This window comes from Poromitra crassiceps (assembly GCF_964638095.1).
Source record: "Poromitra crassiceps genome assembly, chromosome: 17".
In the NCBI taxonomy this organism is placed as follows: domain Eukaryota; kingdom Metazoa; phylum Chordata; class Actinopteri; order Beryciformes; family Melamphaidae; genus Poromitra; species Poromitra crassiceps.
Genome location: NC_139635.1, coordinates 27,462,232 through 27,490,005, shown reverse-complemented (window position 1 = coordinate 27,490,005; position 27,774 = coordinate 27,462,232). Strand labels below are relative to the sequence as shown.

Here is a 27,774-nt window from a genome sequence, read left to right as displayed (position 1 = left end):
CATTTGATGCCCTTTTCATATTTCTCAGTCCATTAGTGGCAGGCAAAGCATCAGCAAACACACACACTGACAAACACAACACTAAAGTGTGTCATCCAGCCTCTCATTTGATTAGAAATTAAATTACTCATAGAGGTGGCCCTGGCCTTGTGTGACTCCAGTCAATGGGAAATGTCACGCCCTATCTGCGCTTACAGAGATGTAGGTGTAGAGATGTAGGTGTATGGATATATCACAAGGAGTTATGTCTATTTACTTCACTGTGTGTGTGTGTGTGTGTGTGTGTGTGTGTGTGTGAGAGAGAGAGAGAGCATGGGGGGGGGTTTGCTACAAGACTTACCGCAAGCATTGGGGTGGTGAGGAGACCCCATGCAAAAAACTCCAGGAAGATGACCACCACAGCATGGTAAACACTAGGCTCACCGATTCCCTGAGGCTGGATGGAGAGAGCAGAAGAGTACAGACAGAGAGGTTAGCTGAAAGGCTATAAAGATCTCTCACCACATACAGTTAAGTGCCTGCTAACGGTAACACATAAACAACAGCTTGATGGAGACAGAAGGCTGGAATCAATTTCAAGACAACATTCACCATGAATATGCATCACCTGACCACTTGGGAAAGCATCACCTGACCACCTGGGAAAGCCATCTCTGTAAGCCAGACAATGGACCAAGAGATAAAGCGAGGGGATGAGAACCAAGACTGTGAAGATAGGATGAGGTGGGCTTTACTTTTTACTCTAGACTTTTGAATGTAGTAGTAAATATCAATGACGACATTCAAGCTCTGCACATAGTGCTCTTTCGGTGTTTTCATCTTATGCTGCACTGACTTGGCAGTAAAGTATTGAATGTCGAATTATTAAACGCAACAACAATCCAATTACTGTGGCCCATTTTTACTCAAATTCAAATAGGCTACTTCATATAACTAGCACAGCCCTCTGAGAGAAACTAACCAGAGTTCAGAACAATGTCAATGTAAACTCAGTTCTATTACCAACCAATCACAGCACAGCATTTTGAGACGTGTTCCAGGAAACTGAAACCATTCTCCTTTTTGTATTTTACAGCCTGGACCCAAAGGGGCTCAACCTAAGATGTGAGCTAATTTAACAATTCTATGCTATAGCAAAGTTCACTAGGTCAGTTGGAAATGCAGGTCTAATTTGTGTAATGAGTAAAACACAAATAGACCTTCCTTTTAATCTGTCAAACCCACTCCCAAGGGAGGAAGTCACTTGACAGCGGCACAATAAAATCCATACACGTCTATAAGATGAAAAGAGAGGGTGATGGAGTCAGTATGGATGCAGAGCAGGATCCTTGGCAGGAAACAGGGCGAGGTGTAAAAATTCTGGGGACTGTAAAGTAGGCCAGCCCAGTGCCATCACAATAATGACACTAGCTATCGGTTATTTATTTCCCCGTAGCATGGATCAGAGCGTCACATGAAAACCACAGGCCTGGGTGCAACAGCAGAGGACACGTACCACTGGGGGTGCCAGCACCAAATCTGATGAAACACACCCATCCTGTTTGTTCCATTATGAATCTATGATCATTCATGCCACCACTGACAAAATGGGGAACAAGCTGAAACGGTTTGTTTCTGTGTGTTGCAACTTCCTCACTATTGTAAAGATTCCCACAAATGGATTCACACTGTGCTTAGCCATTTTCCGGAGGAACATCTATAGTTAATGGTTGGATTGAGAACTAGTGTTGATGAAAAAGTCTAAACTTAATGGTTGAGGGGCGTCCGGGTAGTGTAGCGGTAGATTGCTTGCCTACCAACATGAGGGTCGCAGGTTCGGCTTGGTTAGGCGTCCATACAGGCACGATTGGCTGTGTCTGCGGGTGGGAAGCCAGATTGGGGGTATGATTGATTGAGTGATTGATTTAGGGTATGTGTCCAGGTCGCTGCACTAGCGCCTCCTCTGGTCGGTCGGGGGAAAAGGAACTGGTGGGAATAGCGTGATCCTCCTACATGCTACGTCGGTGAAGCTCCCCGCTGTCAGGTGAAAATAAGCGGCTGGCAACTGCACGTGTGTCAGAGGGGCGGGGACTTAATGGTTGAGTGGTCAGACCTGGCCACAGCAAACATTGTGGAACAACAATACTGATGTGAAATGAAGGCCTTGTCAGGACAGGCCACATCATGACAGGTGTTTAAGTCATTTACAGGCACAAAGACTGTCATCAGTGGATGGCCTTGCTATCTCTAAATAACACCTTGGATCTTTTCAGCCTATTTTCCAGATTAAAACTCTGTCTCTTGAACTCATTCATAATTTCACTTGATGAAATTTCAGCATATCAATTCAATTTCGGCATAGCAGCCTATTGCATAACTAGCACTAAGGCCTCATTACAGTCATAACAAACATTTCATCAGATCCGACTCGTAGAGAGATTTAGAGATAGGAACAACCATGACTTAACCTACTCATCTAACGTTATAGTGAACTACAATAGTGGTTTACAAACTCAAGGGAACTCCTGTCCTCTCTGGCCGCTAACGTTAGCTATCTACTTAATTCATTTAGTTGAGATATGTTGGCGCTTCCAAGGTACCAAAGAAGATAAAAAGTATGAATATTTCAGCAACCACAGGCCATAACTACTAAGTTACGTAACTAAACAACACCAGACAGCAAGCATTTGCTCACTAGCTTGCCAGTTAGCTAACGATAGTTATTAGCTAATGTTGGGCTGTCATTTGTATTGTTGATTGTTGTTCGGGTAAGGCTAACTTTTCACTACCGCCTGCCATGAGTAACAGATCAGATGTCATGCTTTGCAAGTTCGTGTCCCACGATATAACCTTACCACCATTTTCACGTTAGTTAGAAATTAGGGCTAAATGGGTAGCGTTAAGTACTGTTTTGCCGAATGCAAACGTTAACTATGATAACGTAAAGTAGCTAATGTCAGAGGTAACGTTAATTGGCGTACTATAGGAAACAGTTAAAATGTTAAAAGCATAGCTAACATTGGCTAGCTGGCGTTACCTGAGCTGAGTGAGCTGACGTGTAAACGATTAGGCCGCTAACGTTAGCTAAAGCTAGTTTTAGCTAGTTGTGTTAGCCAGCTAGCTAGATTGTCACTTCACCACCTAACATTAGCTAGCTGCAGAAAACCAAAACCATAACGTTACGTCGCGACAATGGCAACGATTTTGGAAAGAAAGCATGACTAACTAACTTTAATAACCAAGAGCCAGTGTTGGTAGCTCACAGGCAAGCTAACGAAGATAAATAAATATTTAACTCACACTGCCTCCATCTTTTATTATAATTTTCTTTGCAAGAAGAATACTGCGGTTCAGCCGCTTTTTCTTCTTTTTCTCCCCCGTCATTGTTAACTGTCCATTCTTGGTGTTAGAGGGCCATCGTTGTATCTATCAAAATAATCTATTGACTTCGGCTAGTGATCTCGTCAGCTCGCTATTCAGCTCCAGCTAGTAGCGACTAGCGAGCTAACTAGCTAAATGATGATTTCCCATCCCCACCTCACTTCGACCAGTCTTCCTGAACTAAATAGTAACCCGCCCCCTCATACAATATCGCTCACTGATTGGTTGATACATGTAAGAGGAAGTCAAAACTGTGCGTTTGATTGGCGTAGCAAAACGTTTGTACCATTGATCCCAAAATGTTATTTGTGAGCATCATCGCGGGTTTCAGTGGAAACAAAGAGGAAACGCTTATATGGCGAGTACACGATGTTCAGCCACCTCCTTAAAAACCTCACCGCATCTTTGAACATAGGTCCTTATATTGAGCTTACAGTATTTAAAAGCGAGAAAAAACTTGTAGGCCTGTGGCAAAAAAAGGAAAAAAGTATTTTTTGTATTGAGAATAAAACTTGTTGCTGTCAAAGTTGTATTAGCTTATTGTTGTCTTTTCTACAGGTATAGCCTACTAGGTAGGTTGGTTTCTCAACTAGACAGTAGACAGTAGACAGTACTTTATTGTCACTTCATGGTACAAGTGAGCGAAATTCTGCTTGGTTCACTCTCAGAGTCGGAGAGCAAACCGGGTCGCCATTGAACAGCGCCAGCAATTTGGATTGGACAAAGCATACAACTATCTTACAGATAGGACTCAGGCTACACAGTTTGATGGTCTGACATCTGAAGTCCTAAATGTTTGTAAGGGGGTCTCTCAGGGTTCAGTTCTGGGCCCACTTTTATTTACTGTTCATATAAACTGCTTGGGAGAGAATGTCCAAAACTCATCTCTCCATTTTTATGCAGATGACACGGTTATTTATTGTTATGCAGCAAGCGTCAAGAAGGCTTTTGAGTATCTGCAAAATGCTTTTAATGCTGTGCAAGCTCAGCTTTTTCATTTGAAGCTGGTCTTGAATGCTGAAAAAAACAAAGTAATGGTCTTTTCTAACTCTAAGAAGATAGTCAAATCTGAGTATTGCTACTATTCAAGGTCAACAAATTGAGGCAGTGTCCACCTACAAATATATAGGTTTTTTAATTGATGACCACCTTTCTTTTAAGCATCATATACAGCATATGGTGAAAAAGTTTAAATTAAAGTTAGGTTTTTATTTTAGGAACAAATCGTGTTTTTCTCTTCATGTCAGACAGAGATTGGTAGAAGCAACATTTCTGCCTGTTCTTGATTATGGTGACCTGCTGTACATGAATGCCTCAGCTCACTGTCTTCATATGTTGGATACTGTGTATCATGGTGCTTTGAGGTTCATTACAAATTGTAGAGCCCTCACTCATCACTGTGCATTGTACTCAATGGTCAATTGGCCTACTCTGTCGCCTCGCCGGCTTAGTCACTGGTATGTTTTTATTTATAAGGCCATTCTCGGTAGACTTCCTGAGTATTTATCAGTCTTTCTGTCCCAAAAGCACTGTACTTATGGCTTACGGTGTCAGGATGTTTTGCTCATGACTGTCCCTAAAGCTCGGACGGAGATGGGCAAAAAGGCCTTTATGTTTTCTGCACCATCCTCTTGGAATACCCTGCAGAATGGGCTTAAACTATGGGACCTAGTTACCCTTAGTGAATTTAAAGACGTAAAGTCCCAGGAATTTGATTCTATTAACTGTAAATGTTTTAATTGATGATTCAAATGTATTTTTTCCTGCACCCGTACTGTATTGCACTCTCGAGCTTGTTTGTTGTCTTGTAAGTTTTACTGTTTGTTGTGTCTGAAACTATGTAGCTGCAGCCATTCTTGGCCAGGTCTCTCTTGTAAAAGAGATTTTAATCTCAATGAGACATGCCTGGTTAAATAAAGGTTAAGTAAAAAAATAAAAAATACTCATACAGTATGTGAGGTGAGATGCTACATCTATTGATACCATTACAAAAAAAAAGTGTATTTCAGTTTGAGACACAAGTCAAAGGACATCAAACACATATAACAAAGTCCTACCCCTTAAAATGTACAGACAGAAAAGAAAAAAAAACTGCATGCATATAACAATTTTATTTGGTGAAACTGCAAACAGCCAAATAAAGCAAAATATTTTCAGTCAGTAAGGCAGCAAGAAGCCCACTTCCTTTGCAGGCACACTGAATCAATTATCATTATTGCAGTTTTATATTCCACAGGACAACGAATCAGGGAAAAAATACAAATGAGAGATTTGAGATGCACCCTTTAGGAGAAAATACACCCAATGATAACCCAAAGCACAACTTTACAAGACATTACTCGTTATCAAATGGAGAAACATTCTCTGTGCAAAGCTATAACTTTTTTTTTTATAGTTACAAAACGCATTATTTTGTTTCCCTGCAAAGAACACTCCTAAGCACTACCATTAGCGGTTTTGAACATTGATATAGGGCTGGACAATATATCAACATTATACCGATATGAGACTTCATATCGACCCAGATTTTGGATATATGGTACAAGTGTTATCTTGTCCTGGTTTAATGCTGCATAAAGTGATGTAATTTTCTGAACTTACCAGACTGTTCTTTTCCCTTTACCCACTTATATCCACATTAATGATGATTATTTATCAAAATCTCATTGTGTAAATATTTTTGTGAAAGCACCAATAGTCAGTGAAGGAAACCCTGTCTTTGCATTTTTTTAAATCATGATCACAGTCTTGTTTGAATAAAAGTGCTTGTGACATTTCATGTGTGGCTTTGACTTACATCTGAACTTTTAGGGCACTTAGAAAATATCCCTATATATATCGTCCATTGCCATTGAGCCTAAAAATATATGTATATGATTTTTGGTACATGTCGCCCAGCCCTACATTGAAGCATTGTCCATTTGTAATGAACTGAAAACGAGGCACTTGTAACATCATACAACATTGTCTGCATATGAGACACAACTTGTCACAATACTTCATAAAACAAAACTTTGTAAGATATGTACATTTCTGTGATATGTTTAAAACCACATACACTGTATTGCTATAAAGATAATGAGTGTTCCTAGCTGTTGGTTTTTCTCCAGATATCTTAAAAATACTGAAGAAACAGTCTGTATGATCTCCCATTATTAAATACAATAAATTCTTGAGGCTCTCCATTTATTTCCACAGCAGCTCTGACAAAAGGGGGCGTTTGCGGGGGGTGGGGGACAAAACGAAACGAAAGTGCATAGTTCTTGTTTCCATATTCCAGCTTCTCTAGTGACATACTTGAGACTATGCTTGTGTTAGATGTCATCATCTATGAAAGGGATGTCCAGGTCATCAAAGCTCCCATTGAAGCTCTGGCTGGTGAACTGGGGCTCGCTGGCTGGGGAGGAGCTTAAAGGGCCGTCTTGGCCAGCGATGGAGCACAGGGACTGGGTAACATCTGTGTGACGCCCTGGCTGGCTCTCGGCTAGTTTCCACTCCCTCTGCCCATCTGTCTGACCCATCAAACTTCGGACTCTCTGTGCCAAGTCGGGGGGTTTAGATGGGCACTCAGGCTTCTGGGCTTCCGACCACTTTGTCACCTTTCCTGGTATCAGAAACCTCAGATTACTGAATGGATTTGGTTGGTTTGGTGGTTGGCTCATAACACACACATCATCTCACACACATTGAACATACTTGCTTTCACATCGCACATGGGTGGTTATAATATGAACTGTATTCATGAATGATCTCCTCAGTTCCAATTCAATAGAGGAATTCTCAATTCCAATTAAACGGAGGAATTGGAATTTGACAAAACCTACAGGAAGGGTGGAATTTCATACACATGTGAATGTGTCTGCACTCTGCATGCGCACACGCACGCGCGAGCGCGCACGCACACACACACACACACACACACACACACACACAGAGCCACCACCAAGGCAAAAAAACAAAAGCAAAAAAACATCACATCTAGCTGATCAATGAGTAGCCTTATTTAACCCAGAGGAAGGTGAAAGTACCGTACCTCTCTACTGACCTTCCGAGTCCAGGCTTCCCAGTCGGTCTTCTAGCAGGCTGTCTGAGCTCATGGACGACTCAGAGTCCAGGTTGTCGTTGTCAGAGTTCTCCTGCTCTAACTCAGGCAACCTACAGGCCAAGTCCTCCCTGGAAGAAACAACCCAAGATGTTATTCTAACCCACAACGTAACATTGAGAGAACGCATCCACTTCCAGACCGGTCCATGAATAAATAAATAAAATGTTTTTGTCTCACTTCTCCTCCTTGATGGACTTGATCCTCTCGATGAGGGTCTTCTCCATTTCACTGTCAGTGTGTATTTGCTCAGGAACATCCAGCAGCGCTGATGCTTTCTCAATCACCTGCCCAGAGAACAGAGCAGGGGGCTAAATTAACACCAGAGAAGTTTCATTACAAAATGAGCCATCAACCTTTAGTAAAGTCTACTCTGTCAGAATGATCACTGGCATGTTCATTATTCAACATAATATGTTGAAGGCTAATATTATTAGCCTTCAAACTGCAAAACTAACATTTTACAGAATGTCATACTTGTACTGGGCAGCTCCCGGGTGTGAATGTGTGGAATTGTATGAATGTTACTGGAAAATAACGAGCATACTCAGTTGACTTTCCCCAGATTAATGTAAGGTTACAGCATGCAGCTGAGTGACAGAATGAGTTTAGGTTGTCCTGAAAACTGTATGTCTATTAATAAACTTTTCTGTCAGTTTGGTACACTTTTCTTCCTCTAAGTAGTCTTGATGCATCAGGTATCCCTCCAGTATTCAAAGCAGGTTCGAGCAAATTTATACTATTGACCCAAGTCTGTTTTCATGTCTCTTCCTTCGGCCTTGCATGTTTTCTCCTCACCGTGTTTTGTCTCTTCAGTTTGAGCTGATTGACGGCCAGGGCCTCTGCATACTCCAGCTCCTGGATGTTCTGCATCTTCTCTGTGTAGCGCCTGAACTGCTCAGTGATCAGGATTTCCACACACCTGCAGACAACAGGGTCAATGTTGATCTCCAAGTACTCCCCTCCATAAAACTGTGTCCATAAATACTTGTGCCTCTTATCATATTTTGGCCAAAGTTAGAATAAACCGCGGTGCTGGAGAGATGGGTGTTTGCAGTGTGGTGACTTACCGTGTAGTCTTGGACACATCCTTCATACCAAGCAAGGGGTCGCTATCATCAGTAGAGCGCAGGATGCAGGGGGCAAACACAATAGCCAAGGAGTTCGGAGTCATCCTATTGTGGTCTTCCTCCTTTGCAACTCTAGAATTGAACACTACGATCAGGATCTCACATGACTTTTACCACTAATACATAATATGATGGTTTAATCACATTCACAGTGGGGGGAAATAACAGTGCAATGGGAAATCCTTGCCAATTGTTATTGTGGAAGATGGTGTAAAACACAGAAGTCACAAAGGACAATGGTGGCAAACAGAAGACATGGGGAAGAGTGGAAAGAAATAATCTTCTTACTTGACAAGGTGAAAGATGAGCCGTTCCAATGTGTTGTAGTTGGCAGAAGGAAGTTCGTCGACCTTTTGGTATACGGCCCTTATTCGCTCAGATTTCTCTGGCAACTCTGCGTGTGAACAAACATGGCAATCAATGCATTTGAACAAGCTGTCAGAGTCAAAAATCTAAGCGTGCATGTCAAGCATTGTTATTATGTTACATTCAAGGTGAAAGAAGCAGGCTTGTAGCCAGGAGATAGTCTCACGTGGTCAGACCCAACATCGTACGTCAGCAAGCCTCCAGTGACGGAGGGTCTGAAGAGGTCCGTGATTGGTCAATTCATACCGTATGTCTGTCACACATCCTTTTTTGTTTTGGGGGGAGGGGGGGGCGCTAACTACTTTTCAGGGTTGTGTTCCAGACGTAGATGCATCTACGGCTGGCTACTGCGAGACTAGCCAGAAGATCACTGGCTCAGATCACCAGACAAACTCCACTGAAGTTTCTTATTGGCCAGCTGTAGAAGACTGTGGTTTAGTGGGCAGCACTCAGGTGTGAATAGGTTTAACTGTATGAGTGTGAAACAGTGGATTGCTGAAAAAGAGTGTACATGATCAGCATATCTTCCTTCAGTAAAAAAAATAAAAAAGCAGCTCCAACTTGCAGCCCTGAAGAAGAATGTGACAACAAGAGCCACTGTGTCCCGCCCACTAAACAAACACACAGCTCCGTTAAGTTTGCCATCACGAGAGATCACTTATCTAACCCCCTGATTCTGTGTGCCTGTTTTGACTCTATGAATAAGCCCATTCATGGGGAAGGCGCCTGTATGAATGCAAAAGCAGGGGTTTGGCTGAAAAAGTGCATGCATACTCACCAGCCCCAGTTTACATGCATACATAAAAATACTGTCAATGTTTACTCACCCACAGCATGCAGGAAGTCATTGTAGAGGGTAGAAGTCATGAGGGGGTCGGGCAGCTCTCTGAGCCAACGTTTAACCAGGCCGGTGATGGTGTGGATGGGGTAGTTCTCTAAACATGGTGCTTCAGGATCTGAGGCAACAAAACAAAACAAAACATACAGGTGATACGGGCCACATTGTCCCAACTATTGTGACTGACCTACACTGTCAAAAGTTTGGGGACCCCTAGCTTTTGAAAATACTTAATAAATAAGCATGTTTTCTTTGTCAGTTTGCAATAGATTAACCCATTAAAGACCAACTAGGTTTTTTAATGACATCACACAAACTAAATTAAACTATACTGTTTACTGTGAGCAAAAAATCCAGACATTCCTCAGACAATGCTATGCCTCTTACAGGTCCCAGAAGTTTGTGGTGCTGGTCGGTAGAAAAAACCATCTCTCCATACCAAAGACACTTTGATGAGTGGTGAGCTGAGTGTTGAATAAATACTATTATTAGTAAGTAGATGGTTTATGTTAAGAAAAACATTCCTTTACTTCATTCAAAAATAAAATGAAATAGTACTTTAGAAAAGGTAAGGTGCCCCCAAACTTTTGATGGACAGTGCAGCTCCACCCTGATCATGCCCATTCACAAATACAAGACACATCATGTTCTTGACAAAGTGTTTCTCACTCGTCTCCAGGATCTGGTACAGCTCCCTCGCTCGGCAGGTGGAGCCAGACTTGCGATAGATGCCCTCTGAGTAGAGGCCGTTTAGCTCCACGTGCATCAGCAGGATCTCCACCACCTTGGGCACCGGGTTGGCTTTACTGGTGAGGACACAGACCTGCACCCCAAAGTGAAGGGAGCCTGGCAAGCTGTCATCCTGTCACCAACAAACAAACACGCAGACAGACAGATGAACAGAGAGACAAGGGGAGCATACATGAGAGAGAGAGAACTAGAGAAAGACAGCAAGAGAGATCCTCTATTAATTGTCTATATTACTATTACAGTAGGTTATTCAATCATCAATCAAAACTTGATTTAAAAAAGAAAAAAAAAGAAAATGTCAATTCCTACCTTCCTGGCAATCCGTGTCGAGCAATCTGTGATGACTTTGGTAAGGCATTTCTTATGACATATTAACTTGCAAGCTGAAAAGAACAGAAGTAAAGAGAACCAAACATCACGGTGGCATAAAATCTGGGTCCGTTTCTGATTTAGTCACATTTTGTTGTTGTCCTGTAAGTCGGTGAACTCACCGCTGCACATGTAGGCTTTCTCCATTCCCCAGATATAGGAGCCACACAAGTCACATGACTGCATGATGTTCACCTGGTATGTGCTGAACAGGTGATCCAGAGGGCTGTTTAGCTGCAGAGACAATATATTAGATCCATAATGCTAGGATGATTTAACTAGATTTAGATTAGTAAGGAAACTTCACCATGCTGTTAAGAGATCATTCAACTTACACATATGTCCTTTTTCCTCCTCTTCTTTGTTTTCTTCGTAGCCTGGAAGAAATTAGAAATGAGAAATTTAGGAGTAAACAACTCTCCACAAAAATGTTAATGCTTTAAAGGAGAATTCCAGTTTTTACAACCTGGACCTTATTTTCAGCTTAGTTTATGGATAATAATACTTACCCAGAACAGAACTTTCTGAAAACAACTGTATAAAGCTAGAATGCACCACAAAACAGCCTGGAACAGAGGCCATAGGGAAAACTGCCAAGTATGTATTTACATCCTGTAAATAGCTTATTTTCTGCCACGCACTGGCTCATCCTTATTATATCATAGAGACAATGAGAAAATGAATGCTGTATTTACCTTGCTGCTGCCAGCGTGTTTGTTCACCCTGTCTCTGTCTGCTATCCATCACATTAGAAGAGATAGAAGCTCCCGTTCGCCCCGCTCCTCAGTTTGTGATCCATATGACGTTAGTCCGGCTCAAATAAATACGTGTGGCCATCAAATTCAAATGCATCGTCCATATTCTCGAAATCTGATAAATATCCAGCCATCCTACGGTGTTTACCATGGACTGTCATGGCGGCCTGATCCACTGCAGCTGAACTCTCAACTCTCAACTGATGCGAGACTCTCGCGGGACTTGGTTACACATCCACCCGGGTGTGGAAACTAGCAGACAGCTGGCTGAGAGAGGTAAATAGTGTGGCTCACATTTATGCCAGTATCATATAATAGCAGAAAATAAGCTATTTACAGGACGTTAATGCAGACTTTGCACATGCCCCTATGTCCTCTGTTCCAGGCCATTACTCTGCACATTCTAGCTTTATAGTGGCTCATGCTCAGAAATTTCTGTTCTGGGTGAGTTGTAAAACATAAAGCTGGAAATAAGGTCCAGGTTGTAAAAAAACAGAATTCTCCTTTAAAGTGCACAATGGATTCCAGGATGAAATATGTAGAATAAGGGTAGTGCTGATAGATAGAAATGGGAGTGCTGCATTGGGTCGATAAGCCAGCGTTTTTAGAGTAAAAATCAGGTGCTCTTCAAGGATGGGGCAAAAATAGGAACCGAGATTTAAAAAAAGAAGAAGCAGTGACTGTCCAGTTCAAAAAGCAAGGAAGTCCACGGGTGCAGGTGGCAGTCAAAAAGAGCATCCGAGGAACTCTGATAAACAACACGTTTCGACTCATCAGGTATAGGAGAATAACCTTTTGAAAATCCTTACTTGTTATTTTAAATCTCACAATGACATATTCAAGGAATAACCTCTAAAAGCAATGTGAACTAATATAATAGTGAGTCCACAAAAATACTTCTCGAAGGTCCAAAAAGATTCCAAATTCACTGATGGACTTAAATTCTCAAATGTACCTTGACCGGTTCAGGCTCCATGCGCTTGATCTCGCCCCTGATGAAGCCATCCAGCACAGACTGGAACAGGTTGACCACCAGCTTGACTTCTGTCTTCTGCTTGGGCCCTGCCAGGCTGCTGACTTTGTTATGGTAGCCCTTCAACAGGTCTTTGTAGGCGATCTGGGGCTTCTGTCGGTCACAATGCATGTGGGAAAGTAGAGTTAGTGATAGCTTTTATCTTAGGTTGTGTCTTAGTTTGGCTCCTTTTTGAGGCATTTAGATACAGTCTTGTCAAGAGTGACTTCGATTGTGCACAACATTCCTAGATCTGCAACATTTCAAGCAACAGTTCGTTAGGAATGCAAGGTCGGCAAGATTACCATGACCCCAAAAGACTTGAAGTTCCTTAAAGTGAAGAACTTCAGTCTTTGAGTATAATACCGTTTCACATCCTTCAGAAAGAACATGAAGAAACTTGACTCTACAGAGAATGGAGTTGAACTGACCGGGACAGAGTACATGCTTTTGATAGTCTCTCTGAACTGCCTGGTGGCTGCAAGGAAGATGCTCTCTGTTTCCGACAGCTCTTTTATCCTGGTGCACAGCTCATTCACCTGACGACAAAGATGAGGAAATGATTACGAATAGAAAATCTCCTGTACAGTTCACTTGAAGAGTTCCCTTTCAAAACACTCGAAATTCATTATTACCTTGTTACCTGGGGTTTGTCATTTAATATTTCTACAAGTAAGAGGATCCAGTCTGTAAAAGTGTCAAGTCATGTTGTCAATAAAATATTAAAGTTAAAACTATGCTTTAAAATATATCCAAATTTGGTTGGATATCAATTTTTTTTAACAAACCTTTATAAACAGTGTGTTAAGTATTTGTTCCAAAATTAGATACAGTATCCACCATTTGAAGATGAAAAAAAGGCACACAAATTGTGGTCGATTTTAAAGCATTTTAACCTCTGCACCTAAACTGATTGGTTGTTTATGATCATTTGTATGAACATTCTAAACTAAACTAAACATCTTCACATACACAGTGCAAACAAGTGAAACATTATGAGCCAAGTAGTGTATATATAAAATGTACGAGTTAGCCATCTCCTGTACTTCATGTTCCACTCCTAAACAAGCATCTCACCTGATTTCCCAGGAACTCGTCCAGGTTTCGTAGCTCCTTGGTGTCGGTGATCTCACGGTCCAGAGAGGCGTTTGGCTGTTCGGCCCGTGTGGCCCGGCTGATCCTGATGGTGGGGTTGCGACGTGTCCTCCCACTGCTCTGGTCTGGCATGTGGTAGGGATGAGGGGAGTAGATGGACAAGGGGACTGTAGACACCCAGGAGGAGACTAATGGATCTAATGTTGCATAAATACATCTAGCAGTGCTTCTATTTCTATTTCTGTGATGAATGTTTAACCACAAATAAATCGAAGGAATATTTTTACATTTTGTGGAGTCTCTGTAACACATCCAAAATATTATATAGGCATTATTATAGTGTTAGGAAGGCCTTCCGAGTGCTACACCGGCTGTAAATGTTTGTTATGAGCCACTAGATGGCAGTAATGAAGATGCTTGTATCAAACCAGTGATGTAGTGATCAACAAAAAGGTGGGTAAACTGTGATCTCCAGTTGGTGATCATCATAATATAAATAACAACAAATATAAACAAAATAAACCAGACTTTTGGAAAACTGTAACTTCGTGATTGTTTTTCCTGAAGAGACATTATCCTCACAGCCATCATCCAGTTAATACTACTCATCAGGGGAATTCGACTGTAAGATGTTTTAGCTACCTTTGTCGGACGGAGCTTCCATGATCTGTGAATCTCTAGGCCGCCTCTTCAGAATTCGACTGAGAAACCAAAGCCTGTAGAAAACACAACCCCCATAAAATTCCACACAGAAGCAGATCAAATACATCATGCAATGTTGATAAAGCATGAACGCTTTTACCTCTCAGGGGTTGTGGGTTGTGATTGGTTAGATCCCTGGTGTCCTGAGCCCTCATTGGTGCTCGTGGCGGGAAGGCTGAACCTTGACCCATCCGGTTCTTGTACCCGGAACTGTGTGAACCACAGAAACACGCTGTGACTCAACGTATTAAAACCTGATTAAACAACCAACGTGCCAATGTGTGACAAACCTTTCACACACAAACCAAACATTCCCCTTTAATAAAACAACATTCCTTTCCATATCCCAAGTAACATATTTAGCCCTCTTTCCGCACCATGTTCCCCTGCAGTGGCCACACCCATGCCTCTTCCAAAAGCAAAGCACTCCCGCCACCAAACAAGACTGCATGTTAAAAGCAGAACAGTTCAGTAAATGGTACTGGAGTTTTGCATTGGAGTCACAAGACTGCCTCACCATTTTTATTTATTTCATCATGCAAAGCCACCACCTGAACTTTGACCTTTTTTGCTTTAATTAACACAACCTCCACTTTGGATCTCCTATATCCCCTGTATCACTCTGTTTATGAACCTGTATTATTCAAAATAAGGATACACCCTGTTAGTACGTATTAATTCTGAAAATACCCCATTTTCATTCATATGCCCGATGTTTATAAGTTTAACATGACATGTGATTAGCTCCCACTATGTGATTATCAAGTAATTAACTCAAATTACTACAACCACAATGAACAAACTACTGGCTTAGTTTTGAGGTGACCAAAAGACACCGGCATAAGAGCAATACACCATGTTCTGTAGTATAAGCATAATTTACATTTAAGTTCTGAACTGTACGGGCCTACATATATCATGGCTAATTTGGGTGAAGTGACAAAAAAGGTCAGAAATGAGCTGTGGAGAAGAGCTTTGACACTTTTTTCTGGGAGGTGAATGGTTTACTGGAAGCAGCAGCTCATTTTCTCAGAGTCCTGGGTTGCAGAGTAGAGGCTGGAAGGCCCAGCACATTGCAACCTTAAATCTGTTTGGGACACAAGGCGAGGATATAACACATGCAAGGCCTGCATGCAGAGGACGGCAGGACAGCATCGGTCGGTCAAAGTTTCACTCCGGTCAGTACCTTGACCTTGGTTTTGAGGGCCCGGACGTCCACACTACTGGCAGAGCTCTTCATGCTGGGCCCTTTGGGGCTCATGGGAGGCAAGGGGAAGCTCCAGTACTCGCTCTCCTTGGAGCCCGCAAAGTTAAACATCAAACCGCTGCGGGCGTAGGCTAAGCGCCGCTTGCGTTTGGGCCGCTCGCGGAGACGCACACAGTCCTAATTGGGCCAGGACAGGTCATGAGGCACGGACTGGGAGTCCTTCCTCACTTGAGGTCTAAGGAGCCTCCATTTATGAGTTTGTCAACAAAATGTAAACTCATAGTACAAACAATTACAAAATGCAATTAAAAGTTTTCTGTTGTATGGCTGACACAACAAGATGTACTGTAAGAAGAAAAACTGGTAGATGATGGTGGAAAAACAGGTGTACATACAGGTGCAATGTTTTGGATCATATGGTACCTCATTGGTAGAATCAGAGCCTGAGGAGCTGAGCTTGGATAATTCATCAACAGACATGGACTTCCCTTTGCTCCTGTGTTGCAGAACGAAAGAAGAGCAGAGCTTTGGACCATGATGGAAATAAAATAAAATTATTGTTCTTGCAATTATTGGTGATCAAGAGAGAGGTAAAAAAACTGCCATAATAGATCAATTATATATATTTTATTGTCCTCTAAGATTAAATGTGCTTTCACATCCTGCACATGGAAACACTAAAGGGCAGTCATACAGGAGTATAGGAAATAATAAAGGAAAGCACAGTAAGACTTACTGGAACTTCTTCTCCCTTGGGCGGGTGTCTGGACTGGAGTCGTCTGTCCGCTCTTCCTCGCTCCGTCTCTCCTTCCACTTATCGGCCTTCTCCCTGATGCTGTCCGACTGGAGGTAGCGCTGGAGGGAGCTTGAGGGGCTGGTGGAACCCTCACCTCTACCAGCTTTAGGGTCCAGAGGGACGGACATGGGTCTGTGGAGAGGAGGTCCCGGGGATCCCCTGGTCCCCCGTGGCTCCCCGCCTCTGGTCCTCTGTGCAGGCTGGCTCTCTCCATCCCCGCCATTGACAGAGTCTGACTGCGCCTGGCTCCTGTTGGGACTTCCCTCCACTCCATCCTGCCTCTTCAGCCCTTTTCGCAGGCTGTTATAGACAAATCAATAATTCAGATAGTCATAACATCAACTAATTGCATATATCCTAATGGTCTTATGGGGACTTTTGCTCTTATTCCATATCTATCGACAATAAACAGAAAATGGACAACAGTAGCCTAATTGCCCCCAAGCTGACTGATGTTCAGCCCAGTTGAAACTACTGGGGTTCTTTCCGCGATATGCTGTGATAATATTTGACTGTTGCATATCCACTGCTGAACACAGCACTCTCTGCCAAATAGACAAAACATATTACGAAATTAGTTGATGGTGTTCCGCTAAGGTGAGTGTGGTTTCGAAAAGATTTTAATTACTGGCCTTCCATGCAAACTCGACCGTACGTCTGCAACATCTCACATATTTTAGATTTTCTCACAAATTGCATCTGTGGTTTTAATGAAAATGTTTCAAACATTGGCATTTCTCAATGTCATAGCATGATACAAACGTACAAACCTTCAGTCAGAATATGATTTTCTTATCTGCACCAACTTCCTGACTACTCCACTACACTTGTATGCTGCAATATCTATCTTGATACATTGTCAGATGTCCTGAGTTGAGAAAATAGACCTCATATTTTCAGATGCAAGTATAAACACATTTACATTTTGACCAGACACGCTGGGTGTTGGGAAAGCTTCCACTCTAGAATCAAAGCATTGATTTATCTTTTTTTTAACCCTTACAGCATTTGAAACCCTTTTAAGTTGACAGAGTACATGTTTATATACAGGACCAGCTATTGGTACAGGCAGTTTACCTCTCCCGTCCAGAGCGGTTTTTGGACGTATTCTTGTCGTCGTCCTGCTGACTGAGATACTCCACCCTCTTCAGTGAAGTCCGCCACGCAGTCTGGATCACTGTGGCGGCTCGGGCTCGGTTCTCATCGAAAAACCCACGCCAGCATTTCTGAAACAAGAGATTCTCCATCAACTCGAGCCTGATCTAGTGTCATTTGATTGTTCCTACACTATTAGGGATGTTCATTTTGAAAATTTTCCAAAATCGATAATCGGTGAGAATTAACGATCAATTATCGATTATCGATTTTATTAATACTTAGAAAATTTTCAATATTTTCAATATTTTCAATTTTTTTTTTTTTTTAACAAAATGAATGCCTATGGCAGAAAATACGAAAGACAACGTGTTCTCCTCAATGAACTCTTTATTTCAATGTGTCTCCTCTCCAACACTGCTGTCCCCGGCGCATGCCGGTGTGAATTTCTCATGTTTAAAACAGTTTTGTTGGCACAAAGGCCCGTGCCCAGCCAGAAAACTAGAGACTATATGAAGCTCCACCTCACGTTAGTTGGCTGTGCAATGGAGTGGGGCGAGGAGGAACGAATTCCACCCAAACCTAGTCAAAAAAAAAATAAAAAAAAAAAAAAAAATAAAAATAAAAATAATTAAAAAATCGATCCAAATGCCACAGGATCGATTCCAATCCTTAACGATCGATTATCGATTTTCGATAATTGATGAACATCCCTATACACTATGCTAATATTTGGGCATATCTATTGATAATATTTGGCTCCTGTTGTATGGATGGACCTATATAATCCACATAAGTCCTATAAACCAGCTGGTGTTTTTCTCTCATGTTTATTGTTGAAATTACATTTGTGTCTGGGGATAAAGTACTTTTTTATCTAGACATCCAGCTTATACTGTGTATTATTTAGATGTAGATACTATTAATCCCCATGAGGAAATTAAGTCATTGCACAATCAACTATATAGCAAATTAAGGTTATAATAATAATTATTCAAACACTAAAACATGTTAAATGGAATGTACAAGATATGCATTGTAAAGGTGTTCAAAAATAATAGCAATAAAACTTATGATATAGTATAAGCTATTATAGTACAAACTATGAATATCAGTACTATTACCTGTATGAGTATGGCAGCATCTTTCTTTTGCAGGAAGTGCATCCTGATCAGGCATACACGGAACCAGCGCTGCAGGATGACGATGTGACGCATCACTTCCTTTTTGAGGGTGTCTTGGAGTGTTTGTCTCTCTCTTTCCTTGAGGAACACCTGGGTGGATGAACAGGAGAGAAATTTTACCTTTCACAGAGTTCAGATGGACAGTCATCCAAAACATCTTACAGCAGTGGTTCTTAAAGTGGGTTCCGGGGACCCCCTAAAAAGCCAGGGGAATCATTTATTTTCACTATAATACCATCCATAAGTAACACAATGACAGAAGGTATGACTATTTTGGTCATGGGTTTCATATACTTTCTGTAATAAAACATCTTAAAGCAAAAAATCTTATCAGATGGGGAATCCTGGGATAAATCTTATAAAATGGGGGTCCATGGTCTATTGTCAGTTTAGGGGTCCTTGACATGAAAATGTTTGAGAACCACCACCTTACCCCATGTGAAGTGAACCCCAAACCGTGTCGAATGAGACACTACGACCACGGTAAGTCATGCTCACAATGAATACTTGATACGATAAGAGCAACGATCACTACCTTGGTTTTCCCTATTTGGTAGGTGGTCTGATCCAGGTCCATCCTCTCAAACAGTTTCGTTATGTCCTCTGGAGTCGCAGTTGCTCCTTTTGGAAGCAACATCCTGAACTTCTCAACAAATTCCTTTATCAAAAGAAAATCATTATCAAAAGGCGCCAATTAACTTTCTGCACATCCTCACATCCGCACATGAATGGGCACAGAGGTGAGTCATCAGTTTCTTTTTACTGTAAATTCCTTGAATTGCGTCTTTGATGTGAGATATTTTTACGAGCCCCTCAGGATGTTTTATCTCCACTCTGCACAGTCCATTTATTTGCACATATAAAACGCATATGAGAAAACACTTAGAACAACAGTAAGGTGACATGTATAACACTCTTCTGCAGTCAGTTTATTGTTTATTAGGATCCCCATTAGTTACAGCAAGGCTGCAGCTATTCTTCCTGGGGTCCGTAGTCAGTGCTCACCTTAAATGTGTATTTGGCACTGTAGCCGGCCTTCTGGATGCAAACCATCTCCAGCATACCTGTGTACTTGATTTGCTGCAGAACCAGTTCATCATCATAGTGCAGCTCATTCTGCAATAGAACATTTGTACCAGCATCAAATTACATGTTTATGTCATCAAGTCCAACATAGCTACACCTTTGACGAAATTGAGCAGGATAACATTACAGACTCACTGAGTAGACACTGAAGAAGATAATATTACCTTTTCAGCATTGGAGCGAATACAGTGAATGAAGAAAGGCTCAGCTTTTTCAAGAGTTTCCAACAGCTTATTGAGTGATGCCTGTAACATACATAACATGGAGCCAATAATGGTTTTAGTCATTCAATTCCATCAATTCACAAAATAGATTGAAAAACCTGCAAACTTCTATCATTAAAAAGCTATCATGAGAATATGGCTGGACAGTGGACACTGCCCTCAACACCGTTCTTCGGACTGTCTCCGGATGCCTACGAGCCACCCCAACAAACCAGCTGCCTCTCCTGGCTGTTATCGCACCAGCAGAGGTCAGACGAGAACTAACCACGCTGGCCCTCGTTCAAAAGGCACAGACGAGTTAATCCCACCTCCTCCACAAGACTGCCACGGAGACACCACAGCGCATGCGCCTCAAGTCCCAGCACCCCTTTGCCACACACGCCCAAGAACTGCTCCGCACAACACCATCTGATACCTCCAAGGCTGCCTGGGTCAAGGCAAGATGGAGGGACCAGTGGGAGTCAGCAGAACCATCTAGACTACATCACTACATTAAAGATCCCAGGGACGTTCTCGGCCAGCACGTGCCCCGAAAAGCAATGGACAATTCTGAACCGCCTGAGGACACCTGAGGACAGGTGTAGGACGTTTCGGTGCAGCGATGAAAAAATTGGGCCTCGTGGACAGTGCCCACTGCGAGTGCAGGGATCCATTATAAACTGTGGAACACATAATAGCCAGCTGCCCTAAACACCGGCCACCGAATGGCGATCGTGGTCTGACTGACCTGGACAATGACACACTGTACTGGCTTGCCTCAACGGAGCTGAAGGTCTAAGGACATACGCCAGAAGAAGAATATGGCCTCTATCATGGTTATGTGAGATACATCTTAATTTCAAAATGCTATATATCCTCAGGGATATTTAGCATACTTTAGTTTCATGCCAGCAATCACTTGGATAAAGGACGGGCACTTGAGTGAACTGAATGGGAATGGAACCCAACCCTTGAGATGTACAATACATCATGTGGTGAGAACTTTTAAAGTGAACACAGGCAGGGCAGAGGAGACTAACCTGAAATTGAGCACCAACACTTGGCGGCTTCTTCCTCTGGTGAGGATGGAGGAGGGATCTGGAGGTTCGGCCATTCAAGGTGACATCCACGATGTGTTTGAGGGAGCGCAAATCCTTGAGATTCTGTCAGACAACATACAGTAAGAGAGAAAAAGAGAGGGGGGGGAGAGAGAGACAGACACAGAGAGAGAGAGCCAGGGTTGTGATCAGAAGCTCAAAAAAGCAAGAAAAAGGCAGGAAAAGAGCCATATTCCATTAGAAATAAATGGGAACTGGGTGTCAAAGACACTCAGTGGTCCTGGGTGGAAAAAAGAAACAAATACATAAAAGGAATAAAAGACCACCCACTTCCTTATAATAATAATGATGATGATGATGATGATAATAATAAACACTAAGATGTACAGACGTACAAGAAGTGCTGCTTTTGAATGAGAATGACAGGAAACACTGATTCTGAAGGGCATTACTCAGAGTTTACCTTGGGAATGAGCTGCTTCTGCCGGTTGCCTCTATTCTTCCTGTAGAAAACAGAAAGATGAGGGTCACAGTTCTCCAGATAATAGACTTGGCAGAAGAATGGAAAAATAAATGGAAAAAGCACCATGTACAAAATGAATGCATTCAGGCTAAATGACAGGAAATAGTAAACGTAATGTAGGGACTTACTTTCTCTTCTCGTAGTTGGCAAAGATGTCTTCAAACACATCAAGAGGATGCTCGTCAGAGCGATCAAAGGAGAAATCCAGTGACAGGCTGTGGCTGTGAATGTCAGAGAGTATTTGGATTACTTCCTGTGAATGTCGGAGAGTATTTGGATTACTTCCTGCATGGGCAGAAAATAATGTGTTTTAAAGGGATGCTTCCCTTTGCCCGCCCCCCTTTTTTATTGGTCAATGTAGCCAAAAATGTACTTATACATTATACAATATCGCTACAGGCTAAGTAGACAAAGGTAATATTTTTGTTTCTTTGCTACTTTTCATATCCGTCTCTCAAAGATTCTGCAGAACAAAAACAAAACAAAAACAAATTCCACTGCAATTTTCAGATTTTTTCATTCCACGGATGAACACATTTTCTGCAGTTAATTCTGCGATTGCCGAATCTCGGAATCCTGTTGGGTCTATCTGTGTTGGACTGGCAAGGTGTTTTCCCTGCCTTCCACCCAATGTATGCGGGGATAGGACCCTAAATAGCGAATATAAGGGTAAAGACCATAAATGAATATATACGACAGCTGGGAATCAAACCTGAATACTGACTACTGTATATGCAGCTGTTACCTGAGGGAACTAATGTTGGAGGATGAGCCCTCCTAAACTCCAATGAAGGTTTGTATGCAAAAACTGAAAATGCCATCCCTGTTTTATATGCTCTTCTGATTCTCTCTTTGGTTCAACATATGAAAACATCACTTTCATCAAAAGAGAGAAAGGGGAGGAGCATTATATTCCATTATAACAGACAGTGAAGACTGGACTGAAGCCCTCTGGCTTACCTGGACAACCTGTTGAGTGCTAGGCTGTGCCTCTTGATCTCTCTGAGGGACTTGCGGGAGGTTTGTCTGGCAGCCACTGCGGGGACAACACACAACCAGTCTGGCTTTGTTAATGCTCATAACACAGCTCCAGAAAACAAGAACGCAAGACGGAATGAGTCAGTGAGTACATGTCGTTTACATGGACAGCAATAACCTGACATTAACCCGATTAAGACAATAGTCTGAATAAGAAACTGCCACGTAAACAGCCTTTTCTGATTACCGTCGGCATAGTCAGAGCAAACATAATCACATTAGGACATGAAGTATTCCCATCACAAGTATTCAAAGCATGTAAACAGCTTGGTCAAAATATTGCCTTATTTAGAATAAGGCCAATAGTGGGAATATTGTTGTCTATGTAAACGTAGTCAGTGAGAAGTGTCAGTTAGAGGAGAATTTCTGTATTTTTCAACCTGGACCCTATTTTCCTAACTTTTGTCCAAGTGACTCATCTGGACAACAATTTCAAGGAAGGAGGGGCTAGAGAAAAGGGGCCCTAGCTAGGGATAGGAAGGTGATAGAGAGTCGGGATTCGAGGGGTGGCTAGGTGGGTGGTGAGTGGTGGGAGCGGGCGTGGTGCCATAAAGCTGAATGGCCACACCACTGTGCCATGGGCTTAAAGGTTTGCGCTTGTTGCAACTGCAGGTTCAGATTGTTATTCTAACAGAGAGAGAAAATGAACGATTGTATTTACCTTGCGGGCCTTGCAGCAGCTTGTTCACCCTCTCTCTGCCTGTTGCTCCTCCCTCTCTCTCCTTGTCTGCTCCATAGACTATCTGTCTGCTCTTCAGTTTGTAGGATTTGTTCACCCGTATACTCTGGCTCAAATAAATAAGAGGCGGCTCAGGTGGCCATCAAATTCAAAGGCCTCGTTCCTATTCTCAAAAATCAACTATTCAGCCATTACTTCTTTGCTACTCAAATCTTTCAGGTAACAATAAGCTACGCTTTCTGCGCTCCAACACAGCAAACTCCTCCCGGCTCATCTCAGTCACGCTTCCACAGCAGACTTCCTGCAACAACGCAACTCTCACGAGACTTGAGTGAGACTTGGATCAAGTCAAGCTTATAACAATCTGAGCCTCTCAGTGGCAAAAACAAGTTTGTTTTGTGGATCTACATTGATGGTTCTGTGTGCCCCCATTTGATTACATTGCAGCCCGTGCAGCTGCCGGCCGGCTGATGCTCTCTCCTTCAATACTAGATCAAATTCAGAAATTGTTGTTCAGATTAGTCACTTAGACACAAAAAAGTTGAAAAATTCAGAAATTGTCCTTGAAAAAAGGAGGCAGGATTAGTAGCTACGGTTGCCTACGTGACTCCGCCCGCCGGCGTCCCATCTCCTTGAAGACTGCGAGGATGCGGATGGTGGCTCGGAGGAGGGCCCATCTGAACACTGCTACCGGACTGGACGCAACCAGCTGGTGCAGGAAGGCCCGCTCGCTGCTCCGTAGCAGCGATACAGTTGCAGGACGCATGTGGTCTTTGTTCTTGTCTCGAAAATCCTGAGGGACAAGGAGAGCCATCCTAAATACTCTGTGTGTTTTTATTCATAGTGTTCTTATACAAGGAGGATCTGCTGTGCAATGGCACACATTTAATGCCTGAGGACCACAGTCTTCTACTGGCTGCTGAGCATCTCTACTATGGCAACTGGTAGAAAACTGCCTTGCTCAAAGGCACATTAATGGGAGTTGTTGAGCGAGTGAACATCATTAATCATTCCTCCTTCTAGACCAGTGGTTCCCAACCTATGGTACGCGTACCGTAGGTGGTACTTGCGACCCCTGCTGGTGGTACTTGCAAGGCTCTGTGAAAATTCAAAAAAAAAATTTTTTTTTTTTTTTTTTTTTTTTTTTTAAGTTTTTGTGCAAAATCCATGGTGGTCATTAGTAGTAGTTTTCACATGTGAAAGTGAAATAATAATAATAATTATTAATATTATTGGCAGTGTTTCTTAAGGTAGGTGGTACTTGCGCCCCCCCTGCTGGTGGTACTTGATCCCTGGAATCCCAATGTTTAAATTATGAAGTGGATCAAAACGGGAGGGAATCGTAAAAGAGCTGTAGTAGAGGAGAGCAGCAACGATGAAGCACAAGGAGGTGAAGACAGCAGTCAACCCAGCACAAGTGCAGCTGCTGCAGGTTGCACATAGGCTGCAGGTTGGAATAAATTTGCCTCCTGCGTGAACTGTGCATAGCTGAATACAGGCCCGTAGCTACCATTGAGGACACCGAGGTTATGACCTCGGTATTTTCCACACCAAATTTTTTTTTTTTTTTTTTTTTTTTGAAAAATAGCACTGGTCCCCAGATCTATTAATCTGTCATTGATGTTTTAATGCGACAGTTGATCAGAAATGCAACAATTTGCTTCCTCTCTGTGTGCTATAGAAGAGAGATAACTCACAACATTCAGATTTTGCATTGAGGCTAGATTGGGGCTAGACTTTGGGGACAGTTTTATTTAAGTGAATGGGTAAGTAACTCCCCTGTAAGTGATGTTTGTGTAGATGGGCCATTGTATTTAACTCATTGAGTGCCAGCCACTTTTGGAGAACGGATGCTCCCAGTGCCAGAGTTTCAGAGCGTTTTCAGTGATTTCTCGAGGCCCACAGAATATTGTGTGATATTACTATGTAAACACTGAACACGCACAAAGAACGATGAGACTCTATTCTATCATCTGCAAAAAAAAGTTTATTGATCCCATTTTCCGTTCTTTAGTTATGAGCCGGAGAAGATAGCTTGATTCATCCAAAAAGAGCAATTTTTTTCTAGAAGCTGAGATAATTGGCCTTTTGTGAAATTAAACATTTCAAGCACATCACTGACTCTGAAGCTAATCTTTTCTAATGTAGTCACACCTCAAAAATAATTTCCTTCAATAAAACAGTGAAGGCCAGGGAATTCTGTTTGGCAGAATAATATTTTTTAGCTACAACCAGCAGCGCTGGCCCCTGCGTGCGCTGCTGGTTGCAGCTTCTTGCTGGTCTTGATTTGCTGCTGGTGGGCATCGGATATTCTGGCTTGCGTTTGTCAATCCTGTCCTGCTGCCTGGGTCTGTCTGGGTGTTGCGCGCTGCTCTGCGTGCCCCCCCCCCCCCCCCCCCCCGCCCCGCCCCGCCTCGCCTCAACTGCACACTCCTCCTCCTGTCTGTGGTGGCTCTCTGCTGAGTTTGCTGTGCGCACAGTGAAGGGACATCGACATCCTGCTTTTTTACAGCGTTCCGCGTGTGTTTGTCACCGGCAACGATGCTTCCAGTTGAGAATAATAACAACTCCACGGTGTGGATGTGCGGATGTGCTGTCCGGCTCAATTGTGGGAGCAGATTGGCTGCTGCAGGCACAGCTGCAGTAACGTGCTTCAGCATATCGATGCATACGGATGCGATGCGATTTCCGTTTCCATAACGACTTCTTCTTTGTTTTTTCCTTGCCTTTCTGTTATGTGGAGAGCACTGTCGCCACCTAAGGGTTCTGTAAAATAGGTTAGACACATCCAATAGCTATAATATTTGTACATCAGAGGCAGAAGGCTTTGATCGACGCCCCACCGTCAAAAAACGCAATTGACGAACATGTCCGTCCTTGGCACTCTACGTTACTATTTGAAATGACGAACATGTCCGTCCTTGGCACTCAATGAGTTAATTGAGCAGTATTCTGCCATGTGACCTGTATGCAGAATATAAATTATATCATATGGGGAGACATTTATTTTTTGTATCATTTTAAAGCAACAGCACAGTAAAGAGGATATTAATCTAACATGATGTATGTAGTTCTTTATATATCTAGCCTCTTCATTTTGCTCTCAAAGTGCACCAGATTGAAGCATTTTACTTTAAAATGGACAAAATTTTCTATCCGGGGGTGCACAGCCCCCCCTGGTCCCCCCACGCCGCGCTAAAATGACCTCGGTATTTCTCAAACCCTGGCTACGGGCCTGGCTGAATAGACTGTATATTAACGTCGGTCATATGGTGGTACTTGGAGAGCCAACTACTTTCTCAGGTGGTACTTGGTGTAAAAAGGTTGGGAACCACTGTTCTAGACTATCATAAGATGGTTCAAACTAACAATCTTCCTATCACATCTATCCAGGCCACTGCTGATTCCCACTATGTTGCAGTGTCCAAATGGTAAAGTTGAATACTGTACATATAGCGGATTACTTTAGACAGGCAAATTACAATTTCCTTGTCAGCAGACGGAATGTTTGCAGTGTTTGAGGAATATTTCACCTTGATCTGATATTTGACCTTCCCAGCAAAGTGGTGGATGACGAAGACCGGCTCCGTGACTGTGGTGGCTACAAAGAAGGGGTTGTCCTGATGCTGCTGCTTCAACACCTCCAACAAGGTTTCATCTGTGGCCTGAGGGAGGCTGGGGACGTTCAGAGAGAGAGAGAGAGACACACACACACACACACACACACAGACACTCACACACACACACACACACACAGGGAGACACAATATCAATTTCAACATATCTGCTTAAATGATTGCAGCTTGGATCGATATGCAACAAAAGTGCATGTTGTGATGGACCGTAACCAAGGCTACTTCTGTTTCTGCATTATCCTGTCCTGCGTGTGTGTGTGTGTGTGTGTGTGTGTGTGTGTGTGTGTGTGTGTGTGTGTGTGTGTGTGTGTCTTATTGAGTTAGTATTTGTGTTATTGGGTGTTATGGAAACCGAGGCAAGACTTGGCTACAATTGAGTATTATGTTGCTCAAGTCAAATTCATTCCTTATTGTCTGCTGAATTGGAACAAATGTCAACCATTTTTGTGGCATTTCTTTACATTCATTGTTAAAGAAAGGAATCATTCTTTCATTTCTTTGAGTCATTCGTAAAATTGTTACGAACACGACTGTGACTGACCAGGGTGTCACCAAAATACGCAAGGCGATGTCTTGACCTTCTTTGTGTGTCAGAATAAGCACAATAATAAGGATTTTGTGTGAGAAATCACAGCAGGTTATGGTGACACAAGCAAAACTGCGCCTACTTGCTCTCCACGTCCAGCAGGTGAAAGAGTCCAGTTTGTGCCTCACTGATCAGCTGAATGCAGCCCGTGTTGTCAGTGTAGCTGATGTGATGCCAGGTGACTCCCTCTGCCACATACTCTTCC

General features: G+C 42.6%; 2 protein-coding genes across 7 annotated transcripts in view; both read right to left on the bottom strand.

Moving 5' to 3' along the window:
• The window catches only part of mfsd14a2 (major facilitator superfamily domain containing 14A2), a 28,829-nt gene extending 25,392 nt beyond the window's left edge, over positions 1 to 3,437 (bottom strand). Inside the window, exons 1-2 of the mRNA XM_083653461.1 lie at positions 3,280 to 3,437; positions 341 to 436 (exon numbers count right to left, since the gene is read on the bottom strand). Of these exons, the coding sequence (XP_083509587.1) occupies positions 341 to 436; positions 3,280 to 3,363 (180 nt within the window). The 5' untranslated portion in view covers positions 3,364 to 3,437. The remainder of the gene's footprint in view (positions 1 to 340; positions 437 to 3,279) is intronic.
• A 2,026-nt stretch (positions 3,438 to 5,463) lies between these two features.
• The window catches only part of LOC310791778 (myosin IXb), a 41,315-nt gene continuing 19,004 nt past the window's right edge, over positions 5,464 to 27,774 (bottom strand). The window contains exons 11-41 of one of the 6 annotated variants that reach the window (XM_083653436.1): positions 27,652 to 27,773; positions 26,882 to 27,023; positions 23,952 to 24,141; positions 22,592 to 22,667; positions 21,760 to 21,852; positions 21,572 to 21,611; positions 21,091 to 21,213; positions 20,012 to 20,092; positions 19,767 to 19,877; positions 19,297 to 19,419; positions 18,702 to 18,851; positions 17,560 to 17,708; positions 16,423 to 16,782; positions 16,110 to 16,182; positions 15,666 to 15,863; positions 14,580 to 14,689; positions 14,420 to 14,493; positions 13,760 to 13,944; positions 13,114 to 13,221; positions 12,626 to 12,796; positions 11,251 to 11,292; positions 11,038 to 11,149; positions 10,856 to 10,929; positions 10,466 to 10,658; positions 9,786 to 9,914; positions 8,881 to 8,986; positions 8,533 to 8,664; positions 8,261 to 8,384; positions 7,643 to 7,749; positions 7,406 to 7,533; positions 5,464 to 6,964 (exon numbers count right to left, since the gene is read on the bottom strand). In XM_083653436.1, the coding sequence (XP_083509562.1) occupies positions 6,675 to 6,964; positions 7,406 to 7,533; positions 7,643 to 7,749; positions 8,261 to 8,384; positions 8,533 to 8,664; positions 8,881 to 8,986; positions 9,786 to 9,914; positions 10,466 to 10,658; positions 10,856 to 10,929; positions 11,038 to 11,149; positions 11,251 to 11,292; positions 12,626 to 12,796; positions 13,114 to 13,221; positions 13,760 to 13,944; positions 14,420 to 14,493; positions 14,580 to 14,689; positions 15,666 to 15,863; positions 16,110 to 16,182; positions 16,423 to 16,782; positions 17,560 to 17,708; positions 18,702 to 18,851; positions 19,297 to 19,419; positions 19,767 to 19,877; positions 20,012 to 20,092; positions 21,091 to 21,213; positions 21,572 to 21,611; positions 21,760 to 21,852; positions 22,592 to 22,667; positions 23,952 to 24,141; positions 26,882 to 27,023; positions 27,652 to 27,773 (4,116 nt within the window). In that variant the 3' untranslated portion in view covers positions 5,464 to 6,674. Of the gene's footprint in view, positions 6,965 to 7,393; positions 7,534 to 7,642; positions 7,750 to 8,260; positions 8,385 to 8,532; positions 8,665 to 8,880; positions 8,987 to 9,785; positions 9,915 to 10,465; positions 10,659 to 10,855; positions 10,930 to 11,037; positions 11,150 to 11,250; positions 11,293 to 12,625; positions 12,797 to 13,113; positions 13,222 to 13,759; positions 13,945 to 14,419; positions 14,494 to 14,579; positions 14,690 to 15,665; positions 15,864 to 16,109; positions 16,183 to 16,422; positions 16,783 to 17,559; positions 17,709 to 18,701; positions 18,852 to 19,296; positions 19,420 to 19,766; positions 19,878 to 20,011; positions 20,093 to 21,090; positions 21,214 to 21,571; positions 21,612 to 21,759; positions 21,853 to 22,591; positions 22,668 to 23,951; positions 24,142 to 26,881; positions 27,024 to 27,651; position 27,774 lie in introns of all 6 variants that reach the window. The other 5 variants (XM_083653437.1, XM_083653439.1, XM_083653440.1 and 2 more) reach the window with 5 other exon arrangements.